The sequence below is a fragment of the Gallinula chloropus genome, assembly GCF_964237585.1.
Source record: "Gallinula chloropus genome assembly, chromosome: 7".
In the NCBI taxonomy this organism is placed as follows: domain Eukaryota; kingdom Metazoa; phylum Chordata; class Aves; order Gruiformes; family Rallidae; genus Gallinula; species Gallinula chloropus.
The window spans coordinates 20,686,818-20,709,145 of NC_140092.1; the positions used below are offsets into that span (position 1 = coordinate 20,686,818).

The window sequence follows — 22,328 nt, forward strand, 5'->3', positions numbered from 1 at the left end:
TTAAAGTAAGTGTTATTATTTCTCTTTATTTCTGTTTGTGCTTTAGATTTATGGATAACCTACAAACTGAGGTTCTAGAGATAGAATTCCTTTCCTACTCTAATGGGATGAACACCATCAGTGAGGAAGACTTTGCCCATATTCTTCTGAGATATACCAATGTGGAAAATACATCAAGTTACCTGGAAAACATGCGTGGCACGATTCCTGAAGAAAAGGTAATTTTTTAGCTACGACAGTGGTGGGCCACAGCATCAAATCCCAGTGTCATTGAGATGAAAACATTGGAGATTCTGTCACTGAATTAATTATTCTGATCATGAAGCATATGTCTCATGCCTTTCAGAATACATACTGAATAAGAAGAGTAAGTAACATAGAATTATGTTCCATAGGATTTAGCTAGTAATAATTTTGAAGTTCAGATAACAAAACTTTATATTACATGAAAATTCAGTTTAAACCATTTTCTAACAATGATGCATTAAACCTCCTTATTTTCTTTTCTTTTGCACTGCCACTGGAATAGCACCTCTTCAGAAATAACATCAATCCCCTTTATCTTGTTTTATAGTCTTGATGATGGAGCACTTGTAAATAATTATTGATGGGTATGTGGTTCATATCACTGGCTGAAGAGATAGAAAAGGTAATAAAAACAGTAAAGATCATGAGGTAGATATTCCTTTATTTGTTTAACAACAAATGTGTTGTCAAAAGCCTCTTCAGAAAGGTAAAGGCAAGCGTGCATCAATGATGATCCGTAAGCCCTTCAAATAAGGGATGTTTTGGATATGCTCCCTCTGTTAGTGTTTACAGAAGATTAGATTAATCTGTCCTAAAATTATAATTCTATAGCTACATATTGTGACAGCATTGACAGCAGAGTTTATGAAGAAAAGTAATAACTCAGTCTGGACAGTTTTGGATGTGGTTTGTTTGAGAAATTACACTGTAATTTAAGTCTACAGTGTAAGTAAGATCAGCCCTAATAGAAACACACTCCAAAAATCAACAGTTTCCTGTTCAAATAGCTGGATTCTCCGTTTCTTTCTGTTTTGTAGATCACTTAGGTCCACTGAGAGATAGATGTAACTGGGGAGTTGAAAAGCAAAGCCGGGCTGTCTCTTTAGCACCAGAGTACGAGTAACATGAAGTGTTCTGAATTCCCCATCTAGCTACTGAGGTGCTCAAGTCTAACTACCCTGAGAGGTCTGCACAGCTTTCAGTATTCAGAGCCTGAGCAGTGCAACAGGAATAGTATGAAGCTCTTTTTGCATGGTTCCCAGATTATTTTTTGTTTGTTTGTTTAGGGTGAAATCAAGATTTCCATATATATGGAATCACGTGAGTAACTGAAAAATAATGACAGACATAAGTATAGAGAAATGCTGCTTTGAGTGGCAAAGGTGAAGTTGATTAAGTAAATGTAAATAAGGACGCTTTCTTTTAGACGAAAGGAAGTATTCTTTTAAATTCATCTCTGAGTCTTCCAGTGCCACTGTTCTGACAGTCTTCTACATTAGCTCTCTGCTTTCGATCTCTGGTGGGACCATCAGCTATGGGAAACTTCCACCTAGAAAGCTGTGTCTCTCAGTTACAGGTTTGCTTATGCTGCCTTCTGGGAATTTCCTGGCACTTGACAAGTGCAACATATGTCTAGGTCATATGCTGTGTGCATTGCCATTTTCCATAGCTCTGTGTCACTGCCCTGGTGAATGTGCTGTCAGTACAGTGCAAAAAGTAAATACCTGTAACATCTTTTATGCTGGCCGCAGGCTTTTGAGAATGGGACTTTGCCTTACTGCTGTTCATATAGTAGCACTTTTTTACATTAGTAATAACATTATAACTTGAGGTTGGACTCGATGATCTCTGGAGGTCCCTTCCAGCCCCTAAAATTCTGTAAAAAATTCTGTGAATTTGAAAATTATAAATTGTACAGTTTATTACAGTGTTATGCTGCAGTAATAGTACAAACCAGAGGATTCCATTTGGAACAAAAATTAGGTTGTTAAGTAATGGACAGCTACAGTTGGCAATGTTAATCTTTCATGGTGCTGAATGTAGAAGCTTCTGAAGCAACATGATGATCACTTGGTGTGCTGTAGTCATGTTAAAATGCTCAGCTGGCATCCTGCCTGCTCACAGGATGTTTTCTGCCTTTTACTAACTGGATGCCAACCAGTGATTCATTTAAGCTGGCGTCTTGAATTTCTACAAATACCACCTCCTAAAGAAAGTTGATGTGTAGTTTTTTACCACATTGGTGCATTTAAAATACAATCAGTCCAAGTAAATAAAAAAGTTACTTTACTTATACATAGAAAATAGTTTCCAGTAGGAAACTTCTGGGGTATCTACAAATAGATAACTCCCTATAGAAAATGTTATTACAGATATCAGGTGAACAAATTAATGGTCCTAGGAGAGGAGCGAGATGGTAGAATGCCATATCCCCAGCTCTCTCAGACTGTCATTCTGCCTTCCCTTCTGCTACTTCTGTGTCCTGTGCTGTTTCTTCTTGAGCGGAAATAGACATGTATGATTGCAGATGTAGATCTCTTAAATGAAGACAGATACTTTTTTTCATTGCAAAAATGCTGTGAAGTATCTACAGTTTAGCCATGGACTGCAGGTGTGGCTGCTTTATTTCTCTGCTTCGTTTCCAGTGTCAACTCAAGGCAGCAGTTTTCATCACTAGTGAAAATACAGAAGCTGCAAAAAGGCTTTTTTGTAGACAAATTAGCCTTACATATGCCAAGGCTAATTTCCTCTAGACTGATCATCCCCTTCTCTAGTTACATGGAAAGAGACAGGTTTTTGCAGTAGCCTGACTTCTTGCAGTGTCTCCTTCTTTCAGAATCATTGCAGACAAATTTGTGCATATTAAAAGATTTTTGAATATCATTGTGAACCTAAAAGTGTAAGCTCAAGATTTTGTATATGTAACTGCAAGGTTTGTTTATTCATTTCCTATTACTGCTGTTTTGCCATAGTACCAGAGGGTCCTAATGTGAGACTGAGGTTTCACCAGTCCAAGTATTTCACAACTATGTGACAAAATTATTCCACTCCCAGAGAGTTTTCAGGCTAAACAGAGTGCACAAAACAGAACTTGGACATAAGCTTTTAGATGTCAAGTGCAACAAAACAAGAAGACAGTATTGATTAGTATTAGGAAATTAAGCTTTTATGATACAATTTTAAATGAGAATAAGGAAGTGGTTCTTCTTGTATCCAAGAGTTTCCTCCCAATTGCAAAGGATGAAAGAGAGAACAAATAACACTCGTGGAGAGAACAACTCATGATGGAGATGGGTCAAGCTCTCCAAACAGATTTTATATCTTAGAGCTGGATAGGATCACTTAAACAGTGGTTTACATCTCAAGAGGGCGAAGGCCTGTTAAAGTCTTGCATTTTAACAATGTTATGTTCAAAGTCTCTGTTTAAGGTCTTTTTCAAAACTGATGTAGAGGTAGGTTATCAGGTCTTTGGATTTATAGTTGAAAGAAAGCAGAACAAATATAATGAAAGAAGAGAAAATAAAGTCTTTTTAGAACAGTGCATCACAGAAACCTTGACAGAAGATACACTAAAGTCTGGTCAAAATGCAAAAGATTTTTTTAAAAAGCTGGGCAAACCTTGCAATACTTGGACTATCAGCTGAAGAGACATAGTGTATAAATAGGGATATGTAAAAACATCACCTTAAAGTACAGAGCGTTAGTTCATAATGAGTATTTATGAATTCAGGCAGCGTGTTTATGTGAGCCCACACACCCACATATATATGATACTGGTTTGCAGGTTTCCAGTAGTAAACATACTCTAGTATTCATACAAACCTAGACTTCTCAGTATTAGCTGCAATGGAGCAATATTTTTGAGTGCTTTTGGGGTAAGGATTGCTATCCATTGCAGTGCGAAGAGGAAAGACATCTTGCATTCCTCAGCAGACTCCAGTTCTTTATTGACAATCAGTACAAATCACTATTTTTTCCAGTGGGTCTAGTACCCTTAAGTGAAGTAGATTTATATAACTGCAAAGTTTGTTCATTCAATTATCACCTACTGATAATTCTTATCTTGCATATTGGTTTTTTTTATTTTTTAGGGTATCACATTTGATGAGTTTAGATCATTTTTCCAGTTCTTGAATAACCTGGAAGACTTTACAATTGCAATGCAGATGTATAATTTTGCAAGTCGTTCCATAGGTCAAGGTAAGTATTTATATTTTTATAAAAATTCATTGATAAAGATACAGAACCATTGACAAAAATATAAAAAATGTTCTGTAATTCCAAGTTTGTAGTTGTAATGTCTCAGGTAAAAAGCTAAAAAGGCTAAAAGGACGCCAGCTTTGAGAAGAGAAGGCACTTTTACATGTTTTGAGTGTTTAAATGTGAAAGTTGACCTTCAGTGTTTACTTGTATTTCATAAAAGGATGTCCACAAAGTGAGACTCATGTATTTTATTTTTTTCTTCTGATGTTCTTTTTATGCAGATGAGTTCAAACGTGCTGTATATGTAGCCACAGGTGTGAAGCTTTCACCCCATTTGGTGAACACGGTGTTCAAGATTTTTGACGTTGACAGAGATGACCAGCTGAGTTATAAAGAATTTATTGGCATTATGAAAGACAGACTCAATCGAGGGTTTAGGGTAAGGATTCTAACCTTTATAGTTATCTTATTTGACTTTACTACTAACCACTACTTACTTAAGAACCTGTAGCACCAATAGGTTGCAAACCAACATGCGTATATTTAAAGACACGTGTTACAGCAGTCCTGAAGCAGTCTGTAAGGTAAATTCCTTCTTAAATTCTTGGGGGTTTTATCAGACAGCGATACATACAGGACATAATGTACCTTTATAGTACACAAACCAAACTGGAGATAAGAAGTCCTCTGCTCACTGGCATTTCTTCTGTATTGTTGTTTGGCAGATGGGTAGATTGACATTAAAAATTTTAACGAGGGTAGCAATTATGTCTGGGTTGCTTGCAGGGAAAAGAGAGTTTGTCTCTCTCAAACTTGGGCAGTGTAGTTAAAGGTCAACCATTGGATCTTCTATAACGTTATTTAAATACCCAGTGTTGATCACAACTGTTGGAAGGGGGGTTGCAGCAGAAGGTAGCTTTAATTTTCAAATAAAGAATTACTGAAATGGTGCTGAAAAAATACTATATTCTAGTTCAAAGTTGCATTTGATTTTTTTAACCCTATCTCTAATATATTAAATTACAAGAAGCTAGAGGGCAATAAAAAATTACTTGGAGAAAATGTTGATAGGGAACAAGCTTGTAAATCATGCTTTGCCTTGTAGGTAAACAAATGTACAGACCCTGCTGCCCTCTTCAGGTTCTGTGAAGTACAGGGAAATCTTATTAGAGCAGAAAATTTCTTTAATTAGAGTATGATCAATAAGTCACATTTTTCCTTCATATAACACTGTTAACATTTCTAACTGAATGTACAATGCTGTTCATACTGACAACCTAACCCCATAGGCACATATCTTAAACTATATTATGGTTCCTAAATTCACATTTCAGTCTGTTATTTCTGTAGTGTAATTTTAGTCATTTTTAGTTAGCTTCCTAAATAGAATTCTAGAAGTTGCTGTGAAGTGGTGTTGAGTCTTAATATTTTACTTGTTATTTTTGTAGTATTATGACTGAATGTAAAATGTGGGTAACAACCACTGCATTTGTAACAAACTTAGTTCCTTGTTAGTCCTCAATCCCTTCTGCTATGGTGTGGGAATGATGATTGTTTCATAACCGTTTCAAGATGTTCAGCTATATGTTTTAATCGTTTACTAATTGTAAGTGTGCAGTGTATGTTAATCTAATGAGAAAACAGTCTGCTTACTAAGTAATTCTTGTAAATGTATTACGTGTTCCTATTTCACAAAATGCATGACAGAAATCACATATAATCCTTGGGAATCTGTATCATCCAGCACTGATCAGTCTTATGCATGTATCTTTTGCCTAGACCACTATAAAATATTCCAGTGGACAGTAAAAGAGCTGTAAAGAATAGCCCAGGATATTCAGAAGGATAGCACCATCTTTCATAAATGATTTGTCAATTTTAATTAGATAATCTGTCCCCTGGATTGCATAGGAGATGGCCATGATTTGGTGCTGTAATTCAGTTATGTTTGGACATGCCTGCATGCAGATTTGATAAATTATTCAGAAAAACACATTCTATTCACTAATCAGTAATATTCCAAGACAGTTACAATACCAAATTTGGGAATTAAAATTTCGGAAGTGTCACATAAACCTGATTTTTCCAAGACTGGATGATAGTAAAATATCTGCAAAAATTTTCCTTTTCAATTTAACAAACAGCCCCCACCCACCCAAATCTTGGTTTATAATTAAAAGAAGAAAATGTGTAAGATCCTTTTGTGCAGAATAATTTGGCAGAAAGTCTCTGTCATTGCTTCCTATTGTTGGTACATGAAAAGTTGCACAGTATTTAGCATGGCCAGAACAAGTAGAAGTTTAGCTTCTTCCTCCTCCAGTACAGAAAGGCTCAAATGTCTTGTGCTAAATCAAATCTAACAAATCACTAACCTTTTGTTTGTCAATAACCGTGTTTCAAATCCATGTTGAGATTTGATCAGTTCCATTATACAGATAAAATAATGTTGTAGCTTCTGATTATGTAGTATTTGGTAGCAACATGAACATTTTTGCTGCGAGAAATTTGAACCTGCATATGAAGTGTAAATGCCTGATTTCAGTGTTGAGTATCCTACAGTTAACATCTGCCCAAATCAGTGTACTCTCTGATTACCACTCTAAAAAGTTGTAAAAATGAACAGTTTAAAATAGGGCTATGATTTGAAGATTGGTTTTACAATTGCTATCTTACATTTAGTAATACAGCTTCTTAAAAAGTTTTTTTTACTAAGTAGTTTGCACAGAACCATCTTAAGGACATCACAGAGCTTGGTATGAGGACCAGGGGATTTTGTAGTCACCTAGTCATGACTGAAGCAAACATATTTAAGAGCAAAGAGTTGCACAAATTTCATGAAACTGGAGTTCTGAAAGGTCAATCAGTACCTACCACCTTTGTCTGATTTAAAAGCTTAGCCATAAACTCACAAACTTGAGGAAGGTCGGGTACTACCCCTTATAGGTACATAATAAATATTTATTTGAGCATCTCTTTTAAAAAACTGTTTTGGAAAAGTGAATATCTTAAAGAATTAATCAAATGATTTTTTTTTTCTTCTTGAATATAGTATTATAATCCAGAACCTTTTTTTTGTTTTGTTTTAGTAATTTGAAACAAACTCATGTATCAAACTGCCATCAAGTGGTCAGTCATAGTATTGCCACAAAATTATTACAATTCTCAAACATGAATGAAAAGCTTTATTTGTGCTTGCTGTTTTGGTTTGAAAGGGTTCTTTTTTTTTAAAATAATTTAAAACTAGATAAGAAGATTCCCTTTCCTTTATAAATTTCACTTTTAAACGGAAAGATTTGGAAGGTAATTACTGTGAACGATCAGCATTTTGCCTAGCACACACTATGGTTTATCTTCTGGCAATTTGTCACTGAAAGGCATGTTTTTGTATTTTCATGATACCGTTGTGTTATGCTTCCCTCTGGCTGCCTTCACATGTTGTCTGCATCTGCGCACTTCTCCATCTTCTGCTCCACAGGGCTACAAACCTATTCAGAGGTATACTACTTTCAAATCCTGCGTGAGGAAGGAGCTCTATAGCAGATAAATGACGGTATGTGTTAGCCGCCCCGTCTGAGTGTGCTGGCATGCTTGCAGGAATGGCTGGATGTTAAACTGTCACTGCTTTGTTTCCTGTTCCAAAATTCAGGGCTGGGTTACCTGACTGTGAGTGGTGTAGCAGCTCGAGGCGTCACGTTGTGTTTTGATGGAAGCAGTAGCATTTTATTCTGGAGTTGGCAATGGCTGACTCTGCCGTCCCTGTTTGTCAGCCAGCTGCGATTTTGTACTATGTTTGAAGTGAGGAAAAGTATCATTTTGTAGTTTCTGTTGCTGTTTTATGTCTGTCCTGTGACCACTTTTCAAGTAATTTCTCAGACCAATGAAAATTGTAGAGGAAGATTTTTCTTCCTGAGACTTTGCATAACTTTATTCTACTGTGTTTTATACAGTTACACTTTTAAAAGCAATGACCTGGGTTTGGATCTATTAATGCTACATATATTAAAAAATCAGCACTGTGCCCACACATGACCACCATGGCTGTTCCTACCTATATGCAACATGAATATTAATTATTAAAATTATATTGTACTGTGGGTTTCAGTGTAAAAATTGGGGTGTGCATAATCTATAGCCATATTGTGAAGCTGTCACATGGTGGATACATAAGAAATATGTTAATAGACATTTCTCTTACGTAAAGCAAGAGTTTCTTTCTTTGTTTTGGTCCTAGCCCTTTTCTCATGTCTGTAGTTACAGACTCTGCAGTAGGTGCTACAAAGGCTGTTAACAGCTAATGTGTGTCCCAGATGCATTGTTTTGCAATAAGGAGGAACAGAGATGTATGCCATGACAAACAGCCCCAAAGCCAGTGGTGTGGTGTGAGTGGACACCCTGGAGTAGCCGGCATGCATCGTGCTTCTCAGCCAGGAGGGTTTGACTGTTCATTTGAGGTTAATGGGAAGTGTAAATGACTAATAAAATCCAACTCACCAGTCATACAAGAGGAAATTCGTAGCTTTAGATGAATCATCTCTTTGAAACTTGTGGCTCTTCCTTTCCTCCTGTCACGGTTTGACCCAGACAGCAGCTGAAACAACCACGCAGCCATGCACTCACTCCCTGCCTCCCCAGTGGCATGGGGGAAAAACAAAAAGGTAAAACTCCTGAGTTGAGGGGAAGACAGTTTAGTAGGACAGAAAAGGAAGGTAACAACAAGAACAGTAATAACAACAATAAATACACAAAACAAGTGATGCACAATACTACTGCTCACCCCCCAAAGCCAATGCTCAGCTAGTTCATAAACCACACCACCTCCCAACCAAACCGCAGTTATATATATGGAGCATGACATCATATCATAGGGAATTTCCCTCTGGCTAATTTGGGTAACCTGTCCTGGCTGGGTCCCCTCCCAGCTTCCGGCAACCCCCCACCTTCTCATTGGCAGGGCAGTATGAGAAGCTGAAAAGCCCTTGACTATTTGGCAACAACTAAAACATCAGTGTGTTATCGACATGATTTTTATCCTAAATGCAAAACTCAGCACTGTGCCACCTGCTAGGAAGAAAATAACTTACCCAGCTGAAACCAGGACAGTTGTTTTCCTGTGTCTTAAAAAATTATTTTAGGGCTAAGTGGTCTTTTTGTCCCTACTAATTCTGCCATAGCCTACATTGTAACTGCATGTCAAGTATAGTTTAAACTGTAAACTTTTCAAGATAGGCAACAGGAAAACAGAACGTTACATAGTCACCATGCTTTCGTAATGCTTTCAGTGAAGGGTATGTGATCAAGTGAAATAAAATGCAGTGTGGCACAAGAGAATCCAATGTCTAATAACCAAGGCAAATGCAGTTAGCTTGGTGGCAAAAAGGGAGGTGGTGGTAAAAGCGTCAAGTTTATTTACCTGGAGACCTTGATGGAGACCTGAGGTCAGGAAATAAATTAACTCATTCATCCATTTGAGATGGAGTAAACCAGGAAAAAAAATACAGTGGCAATTTATAAAGGGAGATTTTTGTTTGCTCTGTATAAAGTCATTCTCAAAGGAAAAAAAAGAAATGGGATGATTGTATGTCTCCACTATGCACTGGGAGATGGTACAGAGAAACCAGGTTAGATCTGAGCACACTGACCTGGCTACTGATCACCTCACTGATGTAGTGTAGAAGCTGCTGGGTACTTACCCTGCACTTCTTCCCACCTGGGGTTTCTGGATGGTGTAACAAGAACACCTGTGGTACCTAAGCTTATTTGTGTAGGGCTCTTGCTGGGTAGCCATTACCTGTGCACCGAAGAAAACCGTGTAAACCTCATGCATGTAAAGTTCCTTCTTCCCAGCAGAAACATTACTTGGCTACTGCTCCTTGACTCTTGTGATGAATTACAGACATATGCAGTTGTTAGCTGTTTTGAGTTCCTTTTTGTGCAAAATATTACGTAACTGGTAGTATTTCATTTGTGGTAGATGTTTATTAAAGTTTGTTGTGAGTATAAGTGAATGGAAGTGGAAACTTTAGCCAAAACATCTGTGGTTTGGAGTTCGTTACCATGAAGGAGAACAGAACTAATTCTCTCTTGTGGAGATTTACATAATTCTAAAAAGAATTATTTTATACTTAGTTTACAAATTGAAAAGATAATAAAGACAGAAACCTTGGAGATTTGAAATTGAACTGTTTCAGCTGGGCAATTAAATCTCAATCTGATGTACAAAGAACCACATACATGGATGTGAAATAAGAAAGCATGCTGCAATGGCATCCCAGAGTTAAGTGCTATACAATAATTCTTATTTTTACCTTGTCCCAAATACAAATGTAGAGATCATTGTGTTTTGATACTCTTTCTATGGTAAGCGTAGAGCTCTGACGAAACTTGGCATATGTACCACAGATCGTACCAGACTTCAAATCTGCACCCTGCAAAGGGATAAACAGCACGCTGTGCTGTACATGATGTATCTCTACACAGTTCACAGCATAAAAAATGTTATACCTTTACAATAAATGAAGAAAACGTGTCCTTGAGGGACAGGTGTGCAAACTCTGTGTGGTCCAAAATGCTGGCAGTGTTCTTGGAGAGCCTGTCTCCCTGCAGGGCATGGGGCCTGACTCCAGCCCGCAGGTCACTGCTTTGTGTATCATGTAGAGAGGACAGAATAAAATACCTTAGTAAGGAACTGCCAGAGCAGAGGGGAGAGCTCGACTTTGAATGCCCAATGGAAGGCATAGCTAGGAGATTACTGACAAAGCTGAGGTGCTAGAGGGCAAGTTCAGGAGGGATTCATGTCCAGCTGAAAGTACTGTTCACTACTAAACTATTTGTGTGCCCAGAACCTGTAATAGATACTTAAGCTATAATTCCAGCTTTTTTCACTTCTAAAGTATTGAAACTAAATATTATATCTCCAAATTGTAAATCTAGAAAATAAGTTCTCAGTCCCAGTAATTTCTTAAATCATAGATTTTTTGCATTAAAGAACTGTTTTCTAGATGCTCTGAATTTTGTGGGGCTTCTAGATTTCTGATTAAAGATTTATTGGGAAGTAGTAGTTAATAGCTACAGAGTCTTGGGACTGATCAGGGAAGGAAATTTCATTCTGAGAAAGACATGAAAGACTCAAGCATGCATTCAGATTCTCACTGCTAATTGCGTTTCAACAATAAATTGCTGTCTTCTATAAATATTTCAGTAAAGCAGTGTTAAAATGTGTCATGTAGCTAATAGTTTGGAAGCTTTTATTATCCACGCTTCCTGATATATAGGAGTTGAATAAATCTGTCATAAGAGATAGCTTGGAAAAACCCCACCTGAAGAGGCTGTTGTTTACTAGTTGTAGAGACTGTTGCTTACCTCTTCTCTAAAGCAAAGTGGGAAGTGTGTGATAAGCACACCTGACTCATCTTGCAAAAGTAACTGGAAATTACAGATCTCAGACTTTTGATCAAAACTGACTTGAATTTTAAAAACATACCTGGGTACAGTGGGAGGAGAACATGCCAGTGAAAGTGTTGCAGAGCATGTGGAGAAAATGTTCTTTCTACAGATTTGGTACACTGAGAGTAGATACAAAAGCACCTTGTATGTTAGAAATAAGTGGATGGTGTACTTCAGTGTTTCTGTTACTGATACTCATGAACATATATCTGAATCTGTTGCATAAAATAAATGCATATGTCAAAGCACTGGTTAATCAACTGAATGTGCTTTCCTTAAGCAACACAGTGCGTTTTGCAAGTAACGCGCATTCCTTTTTCTGTAAGTTTGACCATAAATCTCAGCTGACCTATACATTCATGTAAGTATTGTTTCTAATATTTCATTGAAAGCCTGGGTTATATACTGCCCTGGATGAGATTGTTTTATGAGCATTTACATCTCCTACGTAATGTTCTATGCTTTTTAATTACACCAGATAGTCATAAGAATAAATGAAATGTAGGCTTCACTCTCTGATGGTTGGGTTTCATGTATGTTGCAATATTTTTAATTTCTTCACTGGTTCAAACAAAAGCTATCAGTCAGTCTCTCACCTTGACACTGTAACCATTTACTGCCAGAAACCCCAATTTCTAAGATGGGTTACAATATAAAACTGCTTTTAAGTACTTCTGATTTAACAATTACAATTCCTGTTCCTTCCCCAGTTGATGTAATATTTAGCCCACCTCCATCTTTCTGTACTTACTTTGAAAATAGGTTTGTGAAGTTAGGAATAGCTGGAGAAATAATGAGAACCAGTGATAACTGCAGACAGCAGAGTCTAGCCAATCTCCCAGGCCAGCCTTTGGACAATATTCAGTGTGGGATTAAGGTAACCTAGCGTAAAGAAGCATTCATATTTTGTATGTGGCTTTTGCTAACACCTCTGTTCCATGAACATCGAACAATCTGTGCTTTTTATTTGGTGTTAGAGGTGAATTTTTTAGTACAGTGTCAACATTGAGAGGCAAGAAACAACTAGAGAGGGAACAGAACGTACCTGAATAAAGAGGAAATCCTTTCTTACAGTTTTCAGTATCCATAGGCCATTTGTTGAATGCTGTGTGCTGTGAGGTGAGGATGCATCTTGAATAGTTAACCTGTGTATGGATTTATAACCCTCATTTTACAGAAGTACTTCTGAGCCACGGAAGTATTTGATCTTTCATGATTTTACTAGTAAAACACGTATCTAGTGTGTATGAATCTGAGCAAAAATTAACATACTGTTAAGGGCATTTTTTTCCAATTGTCTGTTTTCACTTTTCACAGGAGGCTCCAAAGTCTGGTTGGAAGGAATATTACTCTTGTGTGATGACTGTAACCAGTGAACATCTGAGAGATCTATGGAAGCAATTTCGGAGACGAGATATGCTGAGGTGAAGGACAGAAGAAGGATTATCTGCACCGACTAGAACTATTTATTCCTATGAACTCGTAACGAAGAACAAACTAACCCAGGTGAATCGTGACTCTTCCAGCTGCAGTACAAAACATGGGACTTCTTTTCCAACTGATGTAGTGATCATCAACTTTGACAACCGTTTTTAAGGCTGTATTTTATTTCAACAACAAACTGTCGCCTGGTTGGTGGAAGTTTGTTGTTGTTTTTTTTTTAAGAATACATTTTTAATATTATTATTTACCATTTTTGAGATCTGTTTCTCATTCAGAAGAAAACCAAACCAAGTTTTACACCTGGGTAGGCAAACATTTTCACAGTGAAGAGGAACTGCCCCACATCGGCTTAGATTGCGAATTTGGCTTTGGAAGAGCACCATTAAAGGTTCCTGCTGAACTGGGAATGAGACTGTGCTAAGCAGCAGGACAATGACATACGAATTGAATTCGTAGAAGCTAACCAAGCTGTTACTTTAAAGAGATAAAGCTGTTATGTTCATAATGTGAAAGGTAGGTATTTACCTAGGAAAGGTACTGTATGGACTATAATGTTCAGATTCTCTGAGTCTTACTGTTACGTTTTTTAATGTATTTGTTTTTAAGAATGGTACAGATTTTAAGATGTCTTACGAGCAGGATGCTGAAGAAAAGTCAGAATGTTCAAATTCATGTGAAGTAAGACACACTTTGTAATATTTATTCTAAATTTTATTGCCATACATCTAAGTTCACTGATACATTTCTGGTGGAGTAAAACTTCATGTGTTTCTTGTGAATAGGTCACTTTTCTATGAAGTAAGATGTGGCGCTGAGTAAAAGTTATAGGTGTTCAATTTGCTACTCTGGAATGCAGTATCTGAAAAATAGTAACTAACTTGTGTTTGTGTCAAACAAAAAGCAAAACAAAATGTGAATGCATGCAGCAATACAGAGCAACATTAAGTAATATTATTTTAATATTACGTGGCAAATATTAGACATAAATTAGGTGTTACAAAGGTAATGCTCTGAAGTTTTTCTTTGCTATTCAGCAGCAGCAGTTTTCCTTACTCCCTTTCAAGATGATTGATAGGTAGGTAGTGGGAATTGCACCCAAACAAACACAAACATGTATTTCCTGTATCCTGTTCACTGGACATTACTCTGTATCCATCTAGGCACAATCTACGCCTTGAAAAACTTCTAGCTGAATACACACTCACTAAAACAAAGGTCAGTAAATTGCAAATATTTGGTGGAGCCTGACAATTCCAAATACCTGAAGCAGTTTGCAAAACTGCACAAGTTGCTCAAATACTCTCTTATATCACATGGGAATAGAATAGATGTATAGCATCTATGTAATAGACCTAAGTTTAGGAATGCTTAATTTATAATAAGATTTATTTCTCCTAAAAAAATCAAACCAAAATTCAAAGGAAGATGTTGTTTAAGAAATTCCACTGTGGAAATCTTTGGAAAAAGATGTGCTAGGTGTGGCTTTTATCTGAGGAAAAGCCAGTTCAGAAAGCCTTTGAAGGATGGTACTTTAGTTATTATTTCACAAATACTTAGCAAATTCCCACCCTGGCATCCTTAAACTACTGACAAGAGGAGTTAAATAAATTGGGATGAAGACACAACATGACATGGATAAACTGCAATCCCTGTCTGATCATCTAGGGAATTAATTGTATTCAAAGGGAATTACTTGTATTCAATGTATCGTGTTGGTACACAGAACTGTCTCACTGCTGCTTGTCAGCATATGCGAAACCCGATTGGCTACTTCAGTGATGAAGGACAAAACAATGGGAAGAAAGGACAGGGAGTTAATGAAGGGGTTCCCCTCCTTCCTTGGCATTCTTCACAGCCCTCTCACAGTGATCCTTCCCTAGGAGGAAGCAGCAGCACCTTTGGCTCCTCCACTGCCCTAGGCAATAGTGCACTTTGCTTTTATGGCTGGCTTGAGACAATTTTATCTTTTTTCTATATATTTCCTAACTGTATTCACTTAATATAAACTAGAATGTGAAAGTGTCAGATTAGTTTTTAAGAGTATTTTTTCTCGTATTTAATAATAAGTTATTTAATATAAATATGAAAATATGCATATAATATACTTGTTTATTTCAAAATAAATGCACTTGAAACTAATTTTCTCTGCAGTGTGTATCATTCAGATTCTTCTGTCATAAAGATTTTGTGTAACAGGAATGTACAAGGGTTTCAAACTGGAGCAGCTCACCATCACAGAAAAATCCACTTCTTTTGGTTGTTTCTTTCAATAGCTTTGCTTTTCTGCTGCAGGATTCCATATAAAAGAGCTGGAAGTGCAAGGACAGACAGGTGAAAACAAGGCAGGGTAACAGGATATGCCATCTGCTATAGAGGCACCCCTCAGAGAGCAAGAGCTCCTGTGCTCAATAAAACCTTACTTAAAATCCATTAAATTCCTGGCAGCAGCGAACTTTCCTATGCTGCAACTAATGGTGTGATGAGAGTTGTGTAAATGGAGGCTATTGTACAACCAGCTCTTCTGCAAGTTAAGAAAACTGCAAAACTATAAGAAAACAGTCACTGGATGCTTACAAACTGCCCCCTGATGTCCAGACCTGGGGGTGAATTGTGATAAACCTGTAACTATTAAAACCCATGGCCTTGGGTAGCTTTGTGATGCAAACCTTTGTCCAAGCTCTGATGAATTCCCAGCTCCCAGCAGAATGTCCTGTACTGTGAGCTGCTCCCTGCTAAGCTGATGTTTGAAATCACATTGGCTTTTTCCCTCCTTGCATGACAGTAAGTCAATACAAACTACTCCCACTGCAAATGCATGTACTGTATGCTAGAGAAGAAAGTTATCAGCCTGAAGGAAAAGAAACACTTTGACAGTGACTTGCAGCATATTGTTGGCCATACTGCCTGGTTTTCTGAAGTTATTTGATCTCGTCCACTTAAATACCAGGATAAAGATGCTTTGAAACAAAAAATGATGGAGGAATTTTTCACTTTGATCCATGTTGTGTACTATTCTTTATGTAATGATACGCCTTGCTCTCTTGGCCCAATGAGGACAATTTCAAGACAGTTTCTAGCAAAAGAATTCCAGTCTAGTAATGCAGAAGGAAAAGAAATGAGCCAAAAGCTCACTGCTCAAAAAATGCATCTGAAACAAAACGAATTTGCAGCCGTACCAAGACTGAGACCCCCTTAAAATAAAGAAAACCCAAATGTATTTTCTAATATATGTGAGGTTTGAATATACAGTGTTTTTCCCTAGATCTGAAAATCCATGAAAGCATTTGGCACCCTGAACCTGTCAGCAGATGGTGCCCTTGGATATATGCTATTTTCTTAAGCACCCAATTCTGGCTCATAGGGATACACTTTAATTTTCAATGGCTAATGTTAATTTTTACCGCTAGCTTGACTTAGAAATTCCTCCCACAGAGGAACACGTATTATTAGCTGGGAGTATTCCATGAGAATCTTAGTACCCACTTTAAAAATCTTAATAAAAAATATCTAATTTTATGTATGTATATATGTATATATAAACATGCACAGAAAAAGCAACATACTAAACATGTTTAAATTGTAGTAATGTTTCTGTTTATTCAGTGTAAAGAAACTGTTATTGCTGTGGGGTTTTTTTTTGTTAAGTACCCAAGGAACTGAGTTACCCATTTATATGTCCACCTTAGTTTGAAAAGAAATTAAATGGAATGGGTATCATTGCACAGGAACTTTTCCAGCTCCTGTTTTGGAGCTATACATGTCCAGTAATTTTTCCCTTACACTTTTCTTCTGACCAGAAATTTAGAATCCTCCTTCTTTACAAGCAGCCATAGCCATAAGCCATGCTTTCTTAGTAAGCGGAGGTAACTTGCCTGAGGTTGTAAATTCTGGTTTGAAGCAATGAAAACTCCCTCCCTCCGACCTCGAGTCAGAGGCAGCAACCTAGGTTCAAAAGCATACTGCTGTGCAAATACGCTTCCAGATCTCTGCAGGAAAATACCGAGCATTAAGTTCATCACCTGGGCTCTCTAATGAAAGTCTGCACAGGATCCAGAAATACCACAAATAGTTCAAAATCAGCAAAACTAGCTAAACTAGTTAACCCAGCACTACAGAGTACAGGGAGATTATAAGATACTGCTCCTGGAGCTGTGTGTTCTCAGGTGCTTTCATGGCCGGTAGCATGCCTGAGACAGGTGAGATGGCCCAGTTAGAAGCCAAAAAGCCCATCATCTGCTGTATTCTGCATTTACTTAATTTGGGAGGTTTTAATTGATTTTAATAAAATCATCGGGGAGTTATTGTGACATTATAAAATTAATCCTGTGTTACAATTTTCCACCAGCTCTAGCGCAGTAAATCTGTGACATCTTAAAGTGATCTAAGAACACAAAGGCTCCTCATTTTTGCACTCTCAGTTGCTGTAATGACAGTCTGAAGAGTTCGGTGTAATTTCACAGCTGAAATGTAGTGTGCTGGATACACACATGGCACTTCAGCAGCTCATCGTAACCCCTGAAGGGACAGTAATTGTGAATGCCTGTGGCCAGCCTTGGGTAGTAAATCTGCAGGAGCCTAAATGAATGCTAAAGTAATTCCTTGACCACCGTTCTCTTACTGCAGTACTGTGGTATTCAAACCCCCTATACAATCAGGAGAACACTATTAATTTACATACTTGTTTCTTTTGTGGCTCATTTTACTTTTTTATCCTTGTTTTGCAATTTTAAGACCATTCAGACCAGTACAAACCTGAGCTCTGGAAAGGCTCTATGATAAATTATCAACAACAGGTAATTTTTCCCTGCCACATATTAAACATCTTCCCCTGCTTGAAATTTCCTTCCATTTTGCTGACAGTACTTTATCAGATTGATCACCAGGAATTGTTTATCACATCTTCATAAAATACATTCAAGATGCCTGTGCAACTTCATTAGCCACATACAAACCTTCTACTACCATTTGCTGTAGACAGACGAGTTGCAGAGGAGTAGCTGCTAATTAGGACTGCATGCTCGGGTACCAAGGTGACTTTCTTCAAAAAGAGGCACAATTTCCACTCTCTGCTTCAGTGTCTAAACCAAGCTGGAATCTACCTGTCAGCACATGTGGAAGGAGAGAGTGCCTGCTTCGTTAATGTCAGTCTGATCAAGGACCTTGTCAAGTGGGATGACAAGGAGAAGGGGAGAAGCCAAACGTGTGGAGGCACAAATCCAACCAAACAGCCCTCACAGAGGTGACAGCCCGGAACAGCCCTGGTCAGCCAGACTAACTGGTAAGGGCACATGGAGCCACAGGATGCTTACTTCAGCAAGATCAGCTGGATGAGGACCTTGTCAAAATGCAGTGAGCACCAAGTAGGACCAGGCAGCAAGTCAGGGACCGTGGAGCAGGAAAGAGTGCCTGGGATCTGTGCAGCGGTATGAGACACACAGGGAGGCTCAGGGATCTACAACTACATGTGTGCTCATGAACGTAGAGCAGGCTGGGGTGTGCACTCTCTCCAGTGAACCTCAGCCCTGACAGCCCAGGGGCGCTGGGGACTTGCAGGAGTCCTGTATGTAGGTTCTGTTGAAGTTGCCACTGGCTGAGCAGCCGCATCCATCAGCCTGGGACGGAGACAGCAGGTGCCTGGGCTGGGCTGCAGCAGCCAGGCAGGAGGGTGCTCAGACCCGGAGCTGTGGGCGGGTGGCAGCCCAGTCTTGTACACCCCCTTCCCACCACAGAGGTCGCACAACCTGATGCAGAGAGTAGTCAGACATGGTAACGTTAGAAATGTATTCCAGAAGAGAAACTTTTAAACAAAATCCACCTTGCATATACCTTGCCTGAAGGGAAAAGCTGAGTGGTACCACTTGTGACAAGAACATTTTGTTTTGATTTGCCAAACACTCAAGCCTCCTCCTCAAACCCAGTTACCCTCAATTCAGCTCCTGACAGCAGAAAAGCCAGTAAATTACCTTCATTTCCTCTGTCTTTTCCTTGGAAACATTTTACATGAGCATCAAGAAACTGCCCGATGTAACCTCTCACTGTAGAGCCAGGCTGCTTGGCTGCAGTCACTCAGGAAATCCGCCCATGAATGCCTTATGGTTTAATTATCTCAGGGTTTACTTTCGCTGCAACACAAAGCTCCTTTGAATACGATCACTCTTGAGCTGTTCTGCTGCTACCTAAAAATGCTGCAGGTCAGCGGTGCATTGACCCTGGCTGGACGCCAGGTGCCCACCAAAGCTGCTCGGTTACTCCCCTCCTCAGCTGGCCGGGGGAGGAAATGTAACAAAAGGCTTGTGGGTTGAGATAAAGACAGGGAGAGAGAGCACTCACCACTGACTGTCACGAGCAAAACAAACGCAACCTGGAGACATCTGTTTAATTAATTAACAATCAAAATCAGAGTCGAGCAATGAGAAATAAAAACAGACCTTAAAAGACCTCCCCCCACCCTTCCCTTCTTTCTGGGCTCAACTTTATTCTGGATTGCTCTGCCTCCTCCCCAGGGGCACAGGGGGACAAGGAATGGGGCTTGTGGTCAGTTCATCACACATTGTCTCTGCTGCACGTTGCTCCTCGGAGGGAGAACCCCTCACACTCTTCCTCTGCTCCAGTGTGAGTTGTTTCCACCTTGTACAGTCCTTCAGGAACAGACTGCTCCAGCGTGGCTCCCCTGTGGGGCCACCGGTCCTACCAGGAGTCAGCTCCAGCACAAGCTTCCCTTTGGGCATCCTCTGGCTCCAGCATGGTGTCCTCCATGGGCTGAAGGTGGGTATCTGCTCCCCCATCATCCTCCCTGTGCTGCAGAACAGCCTGCCTTACTGTGGTCTTCTCCATGGGCTGCAGGGGAATCTTTCCTCTGGTGCCTGGAGCACCTCTGGCCTTGGTGTCTGCAGAGTTGTTCCTCTTGCATCTGCTCATGCAGATGGCTGTAATTGCTCCAGATGATTTTTTCTTCCTTCTTAACTCTGTTATCCCTGAGAAACTACCACTGAACTGATGGGCTCATGGAAAAGTTAGAAAGCTGGTCTCTAGAAGTCCATTTCCATGAAGGGGTAATAAAAGCCTCTGACCAGAAATGGTATGATATAGTTTGGGGTCTTTGTAACACATTGTCTTTTTATTCCTACACCTTTGGCAAACTGCCACCTCCCCATATACCAGATTTTGTATGATAAGCATCATTTCAAAGAATTAATTACTATGTTAAGAAGTCTACTGTACTGTTCACCATGTTTCCCTGGCACATGTTGTTAATAAGCCACGGATCACATAGAGCATTTTTGAAATGGTTTATAGGAGAAAGCTTTTTGTGGCCCCCAAGTACGATGCAAAAACTAATCTGCCCTTATGCATGCTGTTCCCAGCTGGACTGCTCATGGTGCAGCCACGTGTCCCTGGAAACCCAGGACACAGAAGGTGCATGATCCTTTGTACCTGAGAGAGGTTGCTGCCAGGTATTTCCAAATAAGTGTGAAAAACCATCAGATGAATTATACTGCCTTCCTCTATTTCAATGTTCGCAGTAAAGCACGGGGTTGGCCTTGAAGCAGCGGTAATTTTTTTCTTTATACTTTTAAAATCTGTTTGGAATGACAATAGATGTTTTCATTAAACATACTAAAGTCAAATCCTTTAAATGTTCTCTTAAAATGCTGGGTGATATGCATAACTAATTACAGGTAAAATAAAGTGATTTTATTGTCTATGTCATATTGGTTTTTGTCCCTTTCCTCTTGTTTAGTGAATTATGGTATCTAGGAATATCAAGTCCAGTTTTTCAGTACTATTCCTTACACCTCTGCCTTTCTAATGTATAACACATATTCCCCATTATGCAGAGTCTTTTCTTAAGTTATTATGTTCCAATCTTTCAACAGCATCATATCTCGTTCATTTCCCTTCTGTAATAACTCTACATTGTGGAGATAGTTTCACTGAGCTATTCACAATGATATACAAGCCTCTTTCTTGAAAAGGCAGCGGTAATTTGCTGCCGTGGGATATGTAATACTCCTCTCAATACATCACTCTGTATTGCTCATCCACCCGGTTCACTGTGGCTAACTGAAGTTCCTCAGCCTAATCTCACAATAACGAGGGGCGCGTGATTTCACATTACATAAAAAACACTGCAGCCATATGGTCAACTTCTTTTTCTGCCTCCTCAATAAACACGCTAGCAGCTCCACTTCATACTCCGGAACCTGGCAGCACACCTGCTATTGTTTTTGTCATATTTTCTCCATTTTTTTTCACCTTCTCTCACAGCCTGTTTCCTAATCAACGGCAGCTGTACGCCTTCCAGGTTGGGATGGCTTAGTGTAGTGCCCTGTCTCCCATGTAGGACATTATACAAGCCCTTTTACCAAGTCCAAACACATTTTAATCAAGCAGCTCTTTCCTACCTACCGCGCTACCAGCGCTCTGAGGAACTCTGGCAGATTGCCGACATACTACAGGCCACGCTTGGCATTGCTAATTCAGGAACGACAGTTCAGCAAAAATTTGGGTCTGTATGCTGCAACAAAGCCTGGGTTTACTACGGCCCTTCACAGGCATTTCTTTATGATGGCCATTGACGTAAAGCCTTTTCGGGAAAGAGTGAGTCAGCAGCACCCTAGGCCACCTTCCTTGGCCCAACATCCACCAAGAGTGGGGCTGGCCACCGCGGCCTCCCGCAGCCCCTCGCGCGCTGTGACAGGGCAGCCCGCCACACGTGTTGCTCATCCTATGCCGCTCCGACACATTATTTGTGAATAATAAGGCAGCACCTTCATGAGCCAAGTGGTTTGAGGTATTTCCAAGGGCGGTTAAGTATCAGCACCCTATTTCTGAGGCGTGAAAGCCGGAGGAAGCTGGGCTGGGCACCGGGTGTTCAACTGTGGGGCGGAATCATCAGTGCCTCCAGCCCCTGCACGTGCCGAGAGACGTAACCCATTCCCTAACGAGCCGAGCCGCCCCGGGGCCCGGCCCAGAACTTTCCCGTTATCACCCCCGGGAGGCGGTGGGAACGTTCCCCCTCCCGCCCTGCCGGGCCCCGAGGGGACGCTGCGGCTGCTCGGGCGGTTCTTTCGCCCCTGCCCTACCCTGCCCTGCCGGGGGGAGCGGCGGGCGGTGGGAGGAGCAGCAGCCCTGCGGAGAGCCCTGTCAGCGCGGGAGGGTGGGACCGGGGCGGGCTCCGGCGGGGTACGCGGCCGGGGCCCGGGCCCCCG

At 39.8% G+C, this 22,328-nt stretch overlaps 1 protein-coding gene across 1 annotated transcript in view; it reads left to right on the plus strand.

The window, feature by feature from the left end:
- MICU3 (mitochondrial calcium uptake family member 3) overlaps positions 1–13,091 on the plus strand; it is a gene marked incomplete at its 5' end in the record, with an annotated part of 51,250 nt that extends 38,159 nt beyond the window's left edge. The window contains 5 exons of the mRNA XM_084266807.1: positions 47–218; positions 4,119–4,227; positions 4,512–4,669; positions 7,706–7,780; positions 12,991–13,091. Of these exons, the coding sequence (XP_084122933.1) occupies positions 47–218; positions 4,119–4,227; positions 4,512–4,669; positions 7,706–7,774 (508 nt within the window). The 3' untranslated portion in view covers positions 7,775–7,780; positions 12,991–13,091. The remainder of the gene's footprint in view (positions 1–46; positions 219–4,118; positions 4,228–4,511; positions 4,670–7,705; positions 7,781–12,990) is intronic.
- Between the last annotated feature and the right edge of the window lie 9,237 nt (positions 13,092–22,328).